Raw genomic sequence first — 14625 nt, forward strand, 5'->3', positions numbered from 1 at the left:
TTTATTGATGAACTGTATTTTATTTGAATGATAAACGTTTAGGAAGAGGTGTGTATCCATATCAATAAACCTTTGTATTTATTTTATAAAGGTGCCATGGAGAACTGGGGCCTTGTTACTTATAGGTATGCTGTTAAAATACTGTCTTTCCCCTTCTTTGTTCACTAATTCTTAGCAGTAACTGGAATTAGTTTTAGGGAGCTGGCGTCATCCCAAATAAGACTAAATCAATACCTTCAGCTCTTGCTTCAATTTGAATCCTTGTGACTTCTGCAGCAGCGTGCATTGCTACACAGACCTCAGGAAGGCAGGAATGAGCTCTGTAAGCACTGTCCAAGGGTGTGAGGGCTTTCAGCTGTCTGGCAGCACTGCCTGTTCTCCAAGAGAACTTTCTTGGCTGTTTTTTTTTTCCCCCCTCCAAGTTACTGGCACAGCTGGAAGGGTTCCTCCTTTAATGTTGCAGGCAAGTTGGTCAATGTAGCAGCCACATGATTATCATGTAAATGAAAAATGCTAACTTGCCTTCCTTTTCAGTTTTTGGTGTTCCTCTGATCAAGCTTTTAGACCTTTGCTTGATAATCCTACATGATCTGTGCACACTGTTAGACTGAGTCTCCATTTTTTGCATTGGGCTTGGAAGCTTTGGACTTCAATCCTTTTGAATTTCTTTTGCTAAACTTTGAATTTGGCCTTAAAAAACAAACAAACAAAGAATTGCAGTGGATGTTTGAATCCAGGTTTAAAAATCCACACCTGAACTTCTTACGATTTTGATGAAATCTTTTACCTCCCGTGGGGGGGAAAAAACCCCACCAACGAGTAGATTATTTTATTTTTGAAGCCTTTCTTAATTTTTGCTGCTTCCTTTTTCCCCCTTTTACTCTCGATTTGGCACGCTTGCTTTGATCCCCTTGGGGCCAGAAGGTTGGCACAGAGCTGGGCTGGAGCTTCGGCCCCTCGGAGCACAGCAGTCCTGAAGCCGCTGCCCCACGGCGTCCCGGTCGCAGCGGGGTGTTGGAAGGTGGTGTTGCCTGAGCTGGGGGCTCCCGTGTGCTGTGTGTGCGTGGGACACAGCTGGAGGGAGCTGGGCTTCCTTTGGGGCTGAGGGGGGCAGAGGAGGTTGGCTGTGCATCCACCACGCAGTGCAAAGGGAGTTTCAGTGCAGGTGAGACTTGTCGTGTCCCCCCTTCCTTCCTAGATTACGTAGGGGAGCTGTTTTACACACAAAGCATAAACTTTCTCGTTCCTGCTTGGGTTACCGCACTTGTTTTCTTGCATGCTGTGAGGAACTGTTGCTCCAAAGCATTCCAGTAACTGTGGAACTTACCAAAGCAACGTCTAAACTGAAATACCTCTTGGTTTTTTTCAGTTGTACCGACGACTCTGTCGCTCGTTTAGGTTGTTTCACCTGCTTTTGCTGTGTTTTTGGACCTAGGCACGTTTCACTCTGCTCAGTTACCTCTCTCTTTTAAATACAGGGAGACTGCGTTGCTCATTGACCCCAAAAATTCCTGTTCTTCGTCTCGCCAGTGGGTGGCTCTGGTTGTGGGACACGAACTTGCTCATCAGTGGTTTGGAAACCTCGTGACCATGGTATCTAACAGCTACAAGTTCTACTTTTTGTTGCCGTGTGCTTCGTGTCCATGCTATTGTGTCCTGTCCTAACAGTCTTAAAAGCTGCTTTATTATCAGATCCTTCTTTATTGGTGTGTCCTGGAAAGGTATTTCTAGATCTTTCCTAAGGCAGGAGGAGATGAGTTGTGCTCACTGCTCTTCTTGGGCTGCTGACCCCTTCGTAGGGAGGAGCTGCTGCTCGCAGGCATTCCCTGTTCTCTGCCCTGTGCTGAATGAGGACGTTACAAGTTTCTCTTTGCTGCTGACTTCTTGTTGGTAAAGTAAAGCCCTTGGAATCTTGTTTTTACTATTCCACCCTCTTCATTTTCCAGGAGTGGTGGACCCATCTTTGGCTGAACGAAGGGTTTGCCTCCTGGATTGAGTACCTGTGTGTCGATCACTGCTTTCCAGAGTATGACATCTGGACTCAGTTTGTTTCTGCTGATTACACACGAGCTCAGGAGCTCGATGCCTTAGACAACAGTCACCCAATTGAAGTAAGCCTTGTCCTCCTGCTTATCTCCCTTCTTTCTTGTCAGCTGGATGTGAGTTTTTTGTTCCCTGTTAAGAGCTGTACGCTCGTTCGTAATGCAAGGAAAAACCCAAGGTTGCATTCACACTTTGTGGATTTTCCTCTGTTACACATTGCTTTCTTCAGTCAGAAAACTCCCTAAGCAACAGAACAAACAAAATCAGAACATTGTGGCAATTAACTGACCGTTAATTATCCTCTTCATCACAGGTTAGTGTTGGCCATCCATCCGAAGTAGATGAAATATTTGATGCTATTTCTTACAGCAAGGGAGCATCTGTGATCCGAATGCTGCACGACTACATTGGTGATGAGGTAAAAAGTCTGTTGTCAGGAGCAAACTGTAGGTTCTCAAATGTTTCTGCACTGCAAACACCTGAAGTTTATGTCTGTTCTGTCCCCAAGACTTCTCTTCTGCGTGGGTTTTGGGTTTGTATTTGGTTTTGTGTGGGTCTTGGGCTGTACTTGAACTTACCTAGGAGAAATGAGGCTGTGGGGAAAATACAGAAATAAAATCATCTCAGTGGTGAAATCTGGCTTGGGGAAAAACACAGAAGAGTTCATCTTTGCAGCAGCAGAGTTTAGGAGGGAGTTACAGGTGTGGATCCTGGGCTTCCTGGGTTGGTCCTTCAATCTAAATGCAGCACGGAGGGAGGACGGAAGGGGCCTCTGCTGTGGTGCCATGACATGCATCCAATTGTGTGTTCCCAGGACTTTCGGAAAGGAATGAATTTATATTTAACAAAGTTCCTGCAGAAGAATGCAGCCACAGGTAACTGATTATTACGTGATTAAGAGAAGTAATTTCTTGAGACACGGTTTGTGTTGGTTTCTTACGTAGCTGCTTTTGCAACTGAGTAACTGAAAAGCAGGAAATAATGGGCTTGCATCCAGTTTCCTACAAGGTTTCCCTGCACAGCCAGAATTCTGCACCCTCTGGGGGCTCTGTGCCTTGCATGAGGTGAACTGCAGGAGCTGCACCTCGTGCTGATAGACATGGAGCCTGGTGGTTTGCCTGCTGCACGCCACGCTTGGCAGTATTGATTGCATGGATGAGTAAACAGTTCAAAGTCTGCTCTGACATCTCTTGTCTTAGGCCTTTTTTTTTTGTCATTCATAAACATGCAATTGGACCTTCAGCCTCAAGCAGGCCGTGGCTCGCTTGGCTCTTTTGACATCACAGATGAAAAGTGCAGGGAGAGGCTCTTCTCTGTGCCACTTCCAGCGTGCAGCCTGGATTGATGGCGTGCTTTGAGTTGCTGTCAGGTTTTCTCCCCCCTCTCCTCACCTGCAGGTGGTTTAAACTGCTTCCTTTTTCTCACCTGTCGCCTTCACAACTTGCCAAAAGGGCAGAGGAGATCACAGTGGGCAAATGGGAGCAGTAACCACAGCTCCCACCCCCCAGAGCCCCATGGTGTAACAGTGTCTGACACGGTGGGGCTCGGGGTGTCCTTCATCAGTCTTTTCTTCCTTACAGAGGACCTCTGGGAAAGCCTGGAAAAAGCTAGTGGTAAACCTATTGCTGCTGTGATGAACACATGGACCAAACAAATGGGATTTCCACTCATTTACGTGGAAGCTGAACAGGTGAGTTGTGCAGTAATTCCCCTCACAGCAGCTGGTTTAATTTCAGAGCAGATGTTTTGCCTTTTGCTGTGTTTAAGATCAAACTTGATGCTTTCCAGTAACTAGAAAACGTGCAGTGAATTGCTTTGCTTAGTGGCAGGTCTGTTCCTGCAGGGAGGAGAAGAGGAGGAACCCGGTGGAAAGTGAAATAGAGTTTATCCAGAGGCACTGCAGGCCCTGTGCCTGGGCTTTGCTGACGTGGCCCGTTTGCTCTTTGTGTTTGAAAAGCTGCAGGGGCAGTGGAATATCTGCTGTGGGTCCCCTCAGTGCATACTGTGCTCCCAGCTCCATTCTCATTGTGCTTACGCTGCAGCATCGCAGGCTGAGCTGGGATTATAGTGGCTGGGAAGTGAAATCAGACCCCAAAGAATCAGTGGGTGATCAGGGCACGTGCGTCTCCACAACAGTAATGATGAGTGAAGTGGAATGAATCCTGGAGCTTGCTTGTGTTTGTGGGGGAGGATGGAAGCTCGGTGAGTTCGAGGAGCGCACCGAAGTCGTGCTGAGTGGAAGCTGAGGTTAAATGATCTGAAGTTCCTTTCTTTAACTCTGAACGTTGAAATAAGTTGGAATTCTTGAAGAATCTGATTTTTTTGTTTTTATATTTTAGCAAGAAGATGACAAAGTGTTGAAGTTAGTCCAGAAGAAGTTCTGTGCCAGTGGACCATATGCTGGTAAGATGAGGGCTGGGAGCAGAAGCAGAGCATTCATTCCTTTTGGTGCAGTGACAGCAATATTGGGTGATCAGGCAGCTGCCCTGCTTGGATTTGGGTGTTTAAGGCTTCAGAATGAATATAAAGCTGAGTGCTGTGATGCTTTTCACGTCTTCCTGCTATGGTGAAAGCTGCAGTCTTCAGTTCAGCTTTCATTCTGAGGCTCTTCTCTTCCCACGTCCGCTTTAAGAGCTTTGCTGCCATCTGAGGAGCTCTGTGAGCTGCTGGTCTTATGGCTGTGAATGAATAAAAATGTCTTGCATGGAAGTCAGCTCTATTTGGAGATGGAAAGTCAAGTGTTAGGCTTCAAAGGTGCTGCAGACACCCTTGGTGTTGGTCTCTAGAACTGCCCTTTTCCTTCAGGTTTTTGTCAGTTTAAATTTAAACATACTGACATCAGCTGCTGCCGAAACTTCAGCCTCACGCAAGGCTTCTCAGTGTGCAAACCCTTTTTCCTTAGGCCTTCCTTTGTTGTTGTTGCCTCTTTTAGGGGAGGATTTCCCCATGTGGATGGTCCCCATCAGTATCTGTACAAGTGACGACCCCACCAGTGCCAAAATGCAAGTGCTGATGGACAAGCCAGAGCTGACCTTGGTTTTAAAAGATGTAAAACCAGACCAGTGGGTGAAGGTGAGTGGCCACAAGGGAGCACTGAGTTTGGTCTCAGTGATGTTCTCCTTTCCTCTTCCCTCTCTTTTTCCTTGCAACCTTGTATTTCTTGTGCAGGGGCCTCTCTGCTGTGCTGCTGCTGGATATTGGCTCCTGTCTGTAATGCTTAACATTTCCCTTCAGACCTTTGTTTCCAGGAGCAGCCTTGACAATGTAAACTGGAACCTTCTCGGAGTGTGAGCCCAGAAAAACAGAGTCCCATTAAGCAGAAGCAGCTTTTGATTTCAAATCCGGTGGCTTTTTCAGTATCCCGTGGCAACTGCAGTGTAGTTCAAGTCCGTTCTGAGCAAAAATAGTCCTGTTTATTTCCCATTAGCGTGAAGGTTTTCAGTGGGTTTCACCAGGCAGGTAGGAATCTGCAAGTGGAAAAACCCACTGCTGAGATGTGCTGCAGACACTGGGCAGAAACAGGATTTGAGAATGGAAAAGAAGCAAGGGACTGGAATTATTGCTGCGTGAACAAAGGAGGTTTAGAATGACGGTTTCTGAGCTGGAGGAGCATCCATGGAACAGCAGGGAGAGTTATTGTGAATCACATCTTGCTGCTGGAGTAAGGGGAGCAGTTCAGCCATCGGTCTGCGTGTTCCCTGCAATCCCCACGCCTGTCTGCATCCCCCTGCTGACAGAGGGGCCCAGCACAGCCACCCCCCTGCCCCAGCAGGAGCGAAGATGCTGCTGATCTTTGCCTTCCTACCTCAAAATGCACTTCTGACCTGCTGGGATGCAGGGCAGGGACGCTGGCTGTGCTTTCTTGAGACCACAGTTCTGTCTCAGAGTCGTGTTGACGAAGCTGAAGTGAGGTTACAGGAGTGAGGCTTGTAGCTGTGTTGTGTCTTCTGCACCGTGTGTTCTTCTTCCTCACCCTCACCCTGCTTAGGAGTGGAGGTTTCTCTTTCCTCCTCGCTCCCATCCTATTTCCTCAGCTCTCCCATCTACCACACCTCCTACTGAGCGCTCCTGATTTAAAATAAACTACAAAACCTGCTTTTTTTTCTCTCTTTTCCTGGCTTTTCATCGCTTGCTCTTCGGTGCATTTCAGCTGAACCTTGGCACAGTAGGCTTCTACCGCACGCAGTACAGCCCTGAGATGCTGGAGAGTTTAATACCAGCCATCAAAGACCTCTCCCTACCCCCCGTGGACAGACTGGGCCTGCAGAACGATCTTTTCTCCCTGGTAAGTAAATGCTGTTCTGCCCAGTGACAGAAATGGGTGTTTGAAGAGTCAGTCTCTGTTTTTTTGGAGGCAAAGCACCCTTGGGATTATTGCATGTGTTTCACTGTGAACTCAACAGGTTCAGACTTTTGGGAACTTTCTTTTAGTTGGTAAAAGCAGGGATGTTCTAATGATCCCCTCAAAGACTTTACCCAAGACTTTAGCAGCCAGTAGGGTTTGTCAAGTCTTCCTCCCCTGGCAGAAGTGGCTGCTGGGGGGTTCCTGGTGCTCCAGAGCAATGGACTGCCTCAAAAGCAGGCAGTGTCAGCTGTGAGCAGTGCATTGCTGTGCTCTGTGCTTCAGATTGTGCTTTCTTTTTGGTTAGCAAAAGCACTGGAGGTTGGAGCAGCGTGGGTTTGAGTTGTCGTGGCTCAGTCAAGGGGGTTTGAAAGCGTGGCCTGGGTCCCTTCCCACGTATTGCAGGACCAATGGCACAGATAATAACAACGCACACAGGATCTGTGTTACACTCCTTCATTTCTGTGCCTGTTTCCATTTAATTAATACTTCATCACAGCTTAAATAGCAGAAATCGATTTTTCCACCCCCTTTTCTTTGCCATGATTTACCAGTCTGCTCCCAGCTGAAGCAGATTGGAGATTTATCCCCTGCACTGAGCACCTTCACGGTGCTGGGAGGCAGCTTAGATTTGCCCTGGCACAGGCAGGAAGGCTGCTTGCACTTCTATGAGAAGCAGGAAGCAAAGATGGTTCCTGCAGCCTTGCGCTGCCAATTTAACGAGGAGCAAAGCTTAAACCTTGCAATCGTTACAATTTTAGGTAAAAATAAGCTGTTGGGGGTGTGATATCTGGCTGAGAAGCACTCAGGTTTATCATCTCTTGCCAGCTCTGCTTTGAGGTCATTTAAGCTCGTTGTCTGTTTCCTGTTTGCAGAATGCACTTCCCATGGTGTCACCTGTGAATGCAAAGCACTGCGTGCCCTCAGAGCTCAGCATGGCCTCATTTATGAGGCAGGGAGCAGCTGAATGCCTTAATTCTGCATGGAAGGAAAACTAATCCGTGTCTTTCTCCTCTCCCAGGCCCGAGCTGGAATCATTAGCACTGTAGAGGTTCTGAAAGTGATGGAAGCGTTTGTGAATGAGCCCAATTACACGGTGTGGAGCGACCTCAGCTGTAACCTGGAGATTCTCTCAACCCTCTTGTCCCACACAGACTTCTATGAGGAAATCCAGGTGTTTGTGAAAGATGTCTTTTCACCAATAGGGGAGAGACTGGGATGGGACCCCAAACCTGGAGAGGGTAAGAGAACTCAGCGTTGGGTTTCACGGTGCGGTGTTGGGTTTTGGAACAAATAAGCCATCAAAATGTTGGGAAACAGCAGAGAAGGGAGGAAGAGGAAGGGCTGAGGAAGGCACTTGGGGGTGTTTTTATGTTTGAAAAGCCAAACACAAAGCCTCCAAACAACTCTGTTCTCTCAAGTGCACGTTAAAATGGTGAATGTTTCCCTGTGCAGTCAGTGGTTGGTTTAAGAACCTCTGCTGTTGCTTTGCATCTATCAGAGTGCACCAAACTTCTTAGGCTGTCGGGCTGGGAGGCCACAGATGGTCCCAGTGCAGATCCAGCAGGTTGGTTGTGATCACCAGACCGCAGGCAGAGCGTGCTGTGTTGGCTCTGGGATTTCATCCTCCTGATCCTCTTGCTGTTTAAAAGCTAAAATATTCCTCCAGTGGCACTGAGGAGAGCTGGAAAGTCCTGATTTCTTTACATAGCCCCTCATTTGCAGAAGGATTATTTGGTAGCTTATCGGTGGAGGTGGAAGAATCAAAGAATGACATTTCTTCATTCAGTTGTCTCCAAATAACTGTTCTCTCCTACCGACCAGGTCATCTCGATGCCCTTCTGAGAGGTCTGGTGCTGGGCAAACTTGGCAAAGCCGGGCACAAGGCTACCTTGGAAGAAGCCCGACGTCGGTTTAAAGACCACGTGGAAGGAAAAAACATCCTGTCAGCTGACCTGAGGAGTCCTGTAGGTTATCAGGGGGTTTGGTTCCCAGCTGCACTGGCACAGGAACGCCTCTGGTCTCTGGATGGTGTTGGTTTTAGGGTCTGGATGTGGGTTTTGTGTGCCTGAAGCGCCCGCCGTCAGCGCGTGGTGCAAAGATTTCTTGCTCTCTTGTTTTGCTGAAGCTGAAATTAAGGAAGAGGGGTTGGCAAAGTCGGCCTGGAATTCAGTGCTGAAACAAAAGGGGGCAGTGCAGCCACCTTCCAGCTCTGCTCACCCGTTTGAAATCCAGCCCCAACACATCACAGCTGTTTGTTGCACAGCCCCTTTCCCCACGGTGAGCTTTGCGTTCCCCAGGTGCGATGTGTGAAGGCTGTCTTTGTGCTTCTCTCCCAGGTCTACGTCACTATTTTGAAGCATGGAGACAGCACTACTTTAGACACCATGCTCAAGGTGAGTGCAGCCCCTTCCTGCACACAAGCAGCTTGTGCATAGAAGGGAAGAACGTCCCACCCTGTGGCTGTGTTGACTGAGGTGGAGTTTGGGGTGCTGAGTTTTGGGTGCTGCTGGGCCCGCTGGGGTGGTGAACAGAGGATGATTCAGCCTTAATTGAGCTCCTTGGTCCTCGAGCGGTGTGAAATTGCCACCTAGTGGATTGCTGCCTCTCATTTTAGGATCATTTCCCGTTGCTCAGAGGCACGGTTCTACTTGGCCTTAGATAAAGTGGTGATCAGCTTGTTGCTGATGGTGCTTTGTGCTCGTGTGGAGCGAGGCCCCTCGTGTAGATAACAGCCATGTTATTCACAGCCAGGCTCAGTTTGTCACATATTGTGCTTAAAGACAAACCTAGCAGCCTATCCAGCAAGGTGAGCAGCACCAGGTGATGAGAGGAGGCCACTTCACATCTGTGCTAACGCTCTTTGCTCTGCCTTTCAAGCTTCACAAGCAAGCAGACATGCAGGAGGAGAAGAACCGAATCGAGCGCGTCCTCGGGGCCATCTCCCAGCCTGAGCTGATTCAAAAAGTTCTCACCTTTGCACTTTCAGTAAGTTATTGGAAAAGCTGCTGGTGGAGGCTGGGAGCTGCCAGAGCAACCTGGAAATGGAGCACAGGGGGTGGATTTGGGAAGGGTGCAGGGCAGAGGGGGGGACCGGCGGCCTCCCACCCCTCACTGCTGTGCATGCAGCCCTCAGTGATGTGTGAGAGCCCTGTGTGAGGCGCTGGGCTTTGTAACAGCAGAAATACACGTTCCTATGTCAGGTCATTGCTCCCATACCTGCCAGGCTGTTACTAGGGGGTAATGCAGCTTTGTCGAAGCTGATTTCTGCCTTCATTCGTGCCCTCGGTGTCTGTTAGCAATGTTTGTTCGTCCCCAGGAAGAGGTACGTCCCCAGGACACCGTGTCTGTCATCGGAGGAGTGGCTGGAGGCAGCAAGCAGGGGAGGAAAGCTGCTTGGAAGTTTGTACGAGACAACTGGGAGGAGCTTTATAATCGATACCAGGGTGGATTCTTGATATCCAGACTAATAAAGGTGCGTGGAGCACAGCTCTGTTAGCATGCAGGGCCCAGACTGGGTTATGTCTGAAATGCTGACTGCTTACCTTTGGTTTTCTGCTTGTTTTTCCCTGCAGCTGACAGTGGATGGGTTTGCAAACGATAAAATGGCGGCGGAAGTCAAGGTAAGAAACGTGATTTGTGGAGGTAATGGATTGAATTTGGGATGGGCACGAGCTGCTCTGAGCTGGGGGGAGCCACAGGTTTGGGGACCGTGCCTCTGAGTTGTGGGACTGTTGTGCAGTTCCTCAGTTGTGCTGCTTTGACTGTAACATCATAAATTAGTTCATTACGCAGCTCTTAACGATCCCCATTTCATTAGCTTTGCTCATTGCTACTCACATGGTAGACATGAGCTGGATTCCGTGCTGCGGGTCCAGGTTTGTGCCTTCAGTTGCGATGAGAGCAAGGGACAGATGAGTGTCTGCAGGGCTCTGCTGGGAGCTGCTGGCTCCCAAATCCCCATGGTGGGTGAGCACTGAGCCCTGGGGAGCCTGCAGGCTTTCTTTGCCCCCTGCCTGCAGTTTTATGGGGGCTCCTCAGTAGAAGAAACACAAAATCGTGGCCCTCATTTGTGGCTTTGCCATCAACCAAACACTGAGAAGGAATTGATGGTCAGAAGAGCCGTCGAGCCCCGTGTTGGCAGCGCTCAGCAATCTCTTCCCCTGAGGTTCGGGAGCAGCAGTGATGATGCAGAGAATTCTCATGCTGTCACTTTGCCCAACAGACAGCAGAGCTGCGATTCGTTTCCGTGATGGCTGCCCTGTGCCTTTGGTCAGCGTGTGTTGGGGTGGGGGTGAGGATGGGGTGAGAATGGGGTGAGGATGGTGGGAAGGGGAGGATGGCGCCCTGCAGGGCAGCTCGGCCCACCCCACAGCAGTGCATTCAGCTGGAGCCGTGGGCAGGCGATCCAGGCTGGCTGTGGCTCTGGCCGCCTGCTCTGCTGCTCGGTGCCCCTGCACGTAGCAGGGGGGGAAGGTTGGAAAGCAGGTGATGGCGGCGGTCCTTTGTCAACCCGGATCTGTGATAGAGAGGTGCTGCAGGGATGAAGGCGAGAGGTCGTGCAGCGCCCAGAGCTCGCGGTGCAGCGGTGCTCAGAGACGAGGATACGTGGAGCAGCGCTTTGCTTGGCCAGAACGGCCCCCTTAGAGCCTTTTTGTGAGCACTCAGAAACGCACGCTGGGTTTGCTGCCCCGAGGGCGAGGACGGGACAGCGATGGAAGCGGAGCCGGAGAAACCCCGCTCCTGCCCATAGAAACCCAGGAGCTCGGGGGGAGGCTTGCAACCCCCTGCTGAGGCCACGGCGCTGTGCTTTGTGTGCAGGCTTTCTTCGAGAGCCACCCGGCGCCGTCGGCGGAGCGCACCGTGCAGCAGTGCTGCGAGAACATCCTGCTGAACGCCGCCTGGCTGAAGAGGGACAGCGAGGACATCCATCAGTTCTTCCTGCAGAGGAAGGGGCCGCCCCCCGCCACGGCCTGAAGCCGCGCCGCCGCTGAGCCCCACCGCCTCCGTGGGGGGGGGGAAGGAAGGAGGAGCCGCTGCCCCGCGGCCCATCGATACGCCAAGAATTCGGAGTCTTTTTATCTCAAGCGGACGGGGATTGGACTGAATGTAGTGAAGTGGTTCCTGCTCACACTCCAGAATTAAAATTGGATGAAAATTAATCGCGATTCAACGAAAAGAGGGGGAGAGGAGAAAGAGAGAGAAAAAGGAAAAAGGAAGAGAGAGGAAAAAAAAAAAAAAAAAAAAAGGAAAAAAAAAATCTGTAAATATGATAGTAATAAAATAGAGCATAACAAAACTGTGAAACTTCCTCCAGCCTTGTCGGTGGTCACAATATTTAACAGCCCCTCCTCGTTGGCAGATTTTGGTGGATTTTGTTTGGTTTTCTGGTTTTTTAATGCCCTCCCCCCCCCCCCCCTAAAAAAATAAAGAGGAAACCAGCAGAGCGAGGTCAGCAGAATTCGGGGCAGGAGAGGCTGGGCGCTCGGAAGGCAGGAGGCCAAACAGCTCCCAGCCCCCAGCACGAGGTTTGGGGCAGGAGATGCTCTCACAACCCCCCCCCCCCCGCCCCACGGATCGCAGGCTCCCCCTTTTTTGCGTTACCTCTCAGCAGAAAGAAAACCCTCCTGCCGCTCTCTGCTCCTCGGTTCCACTTTGCTGACGTCCTTTAGAGATAACGGGCTCGGATGGAAACATCTTCCACAGCCGCCTTCCACGCCATTCAGTCTCTCGTCCTTTTTCCTCCTGCCCCCCCTGCATGCCCTCGGGCGGCGCTTTGTGCCCGGCCCCCGCTCTGCTCCGCGTCCCCACTCCCAGCCCGTCCCACCTCCTCGTAGCAGCAGTAGCTTCTCGTTCCTCCCTGTGATGCCGATGGTCATTGGATTCAGAAGCCTTAAACGAGCGCTGATGAAGCCTGAGCTGCGTTTCCTTGGCACGGGCTGCTCACCGACACGACGCCCTGACAAAAAAAGGTTGGAGCTCCGTACGGATTTTTTTTCCCTTTAACAAGAATTCATCTTTGTTGTGGCTTCACTGTACTTCAGAAGGTCAGCAGACTGTCAGCCCGCTTCCCCCAAAACATTTTTGTGCTCTTGTTTAAAGAAACAAACAAAAAACCCAACCAACCCAACAGAAAAACCACAACCAAAATTCCAAACAAGTTGGCGTTAATAAAAATGTCAATGTGAAATTCGTCTCCTGGGCTCTTGTTCTTTCCTAACCCTGCCGCCAGGCCCTGCGATGGCTGCAAGCCCCCACCTCTGTCCTGAGCCGCTTCCCCTGCTGCTTTCTGTGCCTGCGCTGCTGGGCCACAACCACGGCGTGCTGGCTGTGCAGCTTGGCCTCGGGCTCCAGCAGGAGCCAGGACAGAAGGTGGGAGGCACAGGAATGGCCCTTTTTGTCCCAATGGTCCCCGTTCTGTTCGCTGCTGCTTTTCCCTCCCGTCAGCACTGCAGAGCCAAAGCGATTTCAGAGCTGTGAGCTGATTTCCCTTCTGCTTTGTGCACGCGGACAAAATAACACAGGGTGATTTTGGCCTGAGCAGCGATGGGTGAAATGAGAACAAGCGCGGCTGTGAGTTGAGGTGGTTTTTGTTTTTTGCTTCAGACGACGCCAAGACCTGAGAGCAGCTGAAGGAAAGCGACAAAAAGACAAAATGTTTTTTCTTTAAGTGTTGACCCCGAGTTCTGGGGGAGCCCTGAGGTGTTCTCAGGGAATCTGTGGCAACAGTGGAGCTGGGGTGCTGCTGGTGGAGGCTGGGAGCTGCCAGAGCAACCTGGAAATGGAGCACAGGAGGTGGATTTGGGAAGGGTGCAGGGCAGGGGGGGACCGGCGGCCTCCCACCCCTCACTGCTGTGCATGCAGCCCTCAGTGATGTGTGAGAGCCCTGTGTGAGGCACTGGGCTTTGTAACAGCAGAAATACACGTTCCTATGTCAGGTCATTGCTCCCATACCTGCCAGGCTGTTACTAGGGGGTAATGCTTCACCCATCGGGCAGACAGGTGGACGTGGAATTGACTGGGAGCAGCTCAGGATCTGTTTTACCCTCCTGAAACACCCGGATTTCAGACCCGTGTGCAGCACGTGTGGAATGGCAGCAGTGGGGAGGCAGCAATGAGGTCGCGGTGATTCCCACAGCTCAACGCTCCGCATCCACATCGCAGTGCGACGCCTCGACCCTTGTGAAATTCGTGCTGTGGGTTTGTGATAATTTGCAGTCCAGCAAAAATGTTTGGGAGCGAAAGGCAGAGGATGGAGCCCCGTGCTTCAGCACCATCTGCTCTGCTGGGTTGGAGCTCTGGTGGAGCGGAAGGCCGTGCTGCTGCTCACTGAGACCACAGCATCACAGAATGGTTTGGGTTGGAAGGGATCTCAAGGATCACGAAGCTCCAGTTCCCCCCACTGCATGCAGGGCCACCAACCTCCCCATTTCACAGCAGCCCAGGCTGCCCAGAGCCCCATCCAACCTTGAACACCTCCAGGGATGGACGGGGCATCACAGCCTCTCTGGGCAGCTGCTCCAGCACCTCACCGCTCTCACAGCACAGAACTTCCCCCTGACATCCAACCTCAGTCTGCCCTCCCTCAACTTCAAGCCATTTCCCCTTGTCCTGCTGCCATCTCCCCTTTCCAAGAGTTGACTCCCCTCCTGTTTGTAGGCTCCCTTTAGGAGCTGGAGGCTGTAATCAGGTCACCTCTCAGCCCTCTCTTCTCCAGGCTGAACGAGCCCAGCTCCCTCAGCCCGTCCAGACCAGAACAGGCTGACAGCTGGGCAGAGAAACGCGATGGGTTTCAGCGTGGGCAGCACACGAAGGGTTCTGCAACAGGGGAGGAGAAACCATCAGTGCGATTTGGGGCTGAGCTGCTGGGAAGGAGCTCCGCGGGGAAGGAGCTGGGAGTGCCGGGGGCCACGAGGTGACGGTGAGCTCACGGTGCGACCCAAAGGCCAACGGGAGCCGGGCTGCGGGCAGAGCAGCTGCAGAACTGCGCCCAGATCCGGGAGGAACGGGAAGCGCTGGGAGAGCTGCGGGCTCAGGGCCTTTTTGAGCACGGACCGGAAGGGAGAGCGGAGCCGCCCGCGTTGGGTTCAATGCCGGCCGCGGGGCAGCGCGGTGCCCTCGGTTTTGCTCCCCGCGCCCAAGCCAAACGCGGCGCTTCCGGGCCGGGCCGCGGCACTTCCGGTCGGCGCCGCTCCGCGCGGATTCCCACCCCCCTCCGCGAGCCCCCCACGTGGCCGCCT

General features: G+C 51.5%; 1 protein-coding gene across 4 annotated transcripts in view; it reads left to right on the forward strand.

Moving 5' to 3' along the window:
- Positions 1–13281, forward strand: part of NPEPPS (aminopeptidase puromycin sensitive) — a 31007-nt gene extending 17726 nt beyond the window's left edge. For 3 of the 4 annotated variants that reach the window (XM_052700238.1, XM_052700239.1, XM_052700240.1), the window contains 16 exons: positions 92–125; positions 1479–1593; positions 1947–2111; positions 2357–2461; positions 2858–2918; positions 3624–3733; positions 4383–4446; positions 4976–5115; positions 6194–6328; positions 7407–7626; positions 8210–8352; positions 8725–8781; positions 9266–9373; positions 9705–9860; positions 9961–10008; positions 11207–12578. In XM_052700238.1, coding sequence (XP_052556198.1) covers positions 92–125; positions 1479–1593; positions 1947–2111; positions 2357–2461; positions 2858–2918; positions 3624–3733; positions 4383–4446; positions 4976–5115; positions 6194–6328; positions 7407–7626; positions 8210–8352; positions 8725–8781; positions 9266–9373; positions 9705–9860; positions 9961–10008; positions 11207–11362 — 1817 coding nt within the window. In that variant the 3' untranslated portion in view covers positions 11363–12578. Of the gene's footprint in view, positions 1–91; positions 126–1478; positions 1594–1946; positions 2112–2356; positions 2462–2857; positions 2919–3623; positions 3734–4382; positions 4447–4975; positions 5116–6193; positions 6329–7406; positions 7627–8209; positions 8353–8724; positions 8782–9265; positions 9444–9704; positions 9861–9960; positions 10009–11206; positions 12579–13180 lie in introns of those variants that run through there. The other variant, XM_052700242.1, reaches the window with a different exon arrangement.
- The last annotated feature ends 1344 nt before the right edge of the window (positions 13282–14625 follow it).

The sequence above is a fragment of the Tympanuchus pallidicinctus genome, unplaced genomic scaffold, assembly GCF_026119805.1.
Source record: "Tympanuchus pallidicinctus isolate F22 unplaced genomic scaffold, pur_lepc_1.0 scaffold39, whole genome shotgun sequence".
Lineage (NCBI taxonomy): Eukaryota > Metazoa > Chordata > Aves > Galliformes > Phasianidae > Tympanuchus > Tympanuchus pallidicinctus.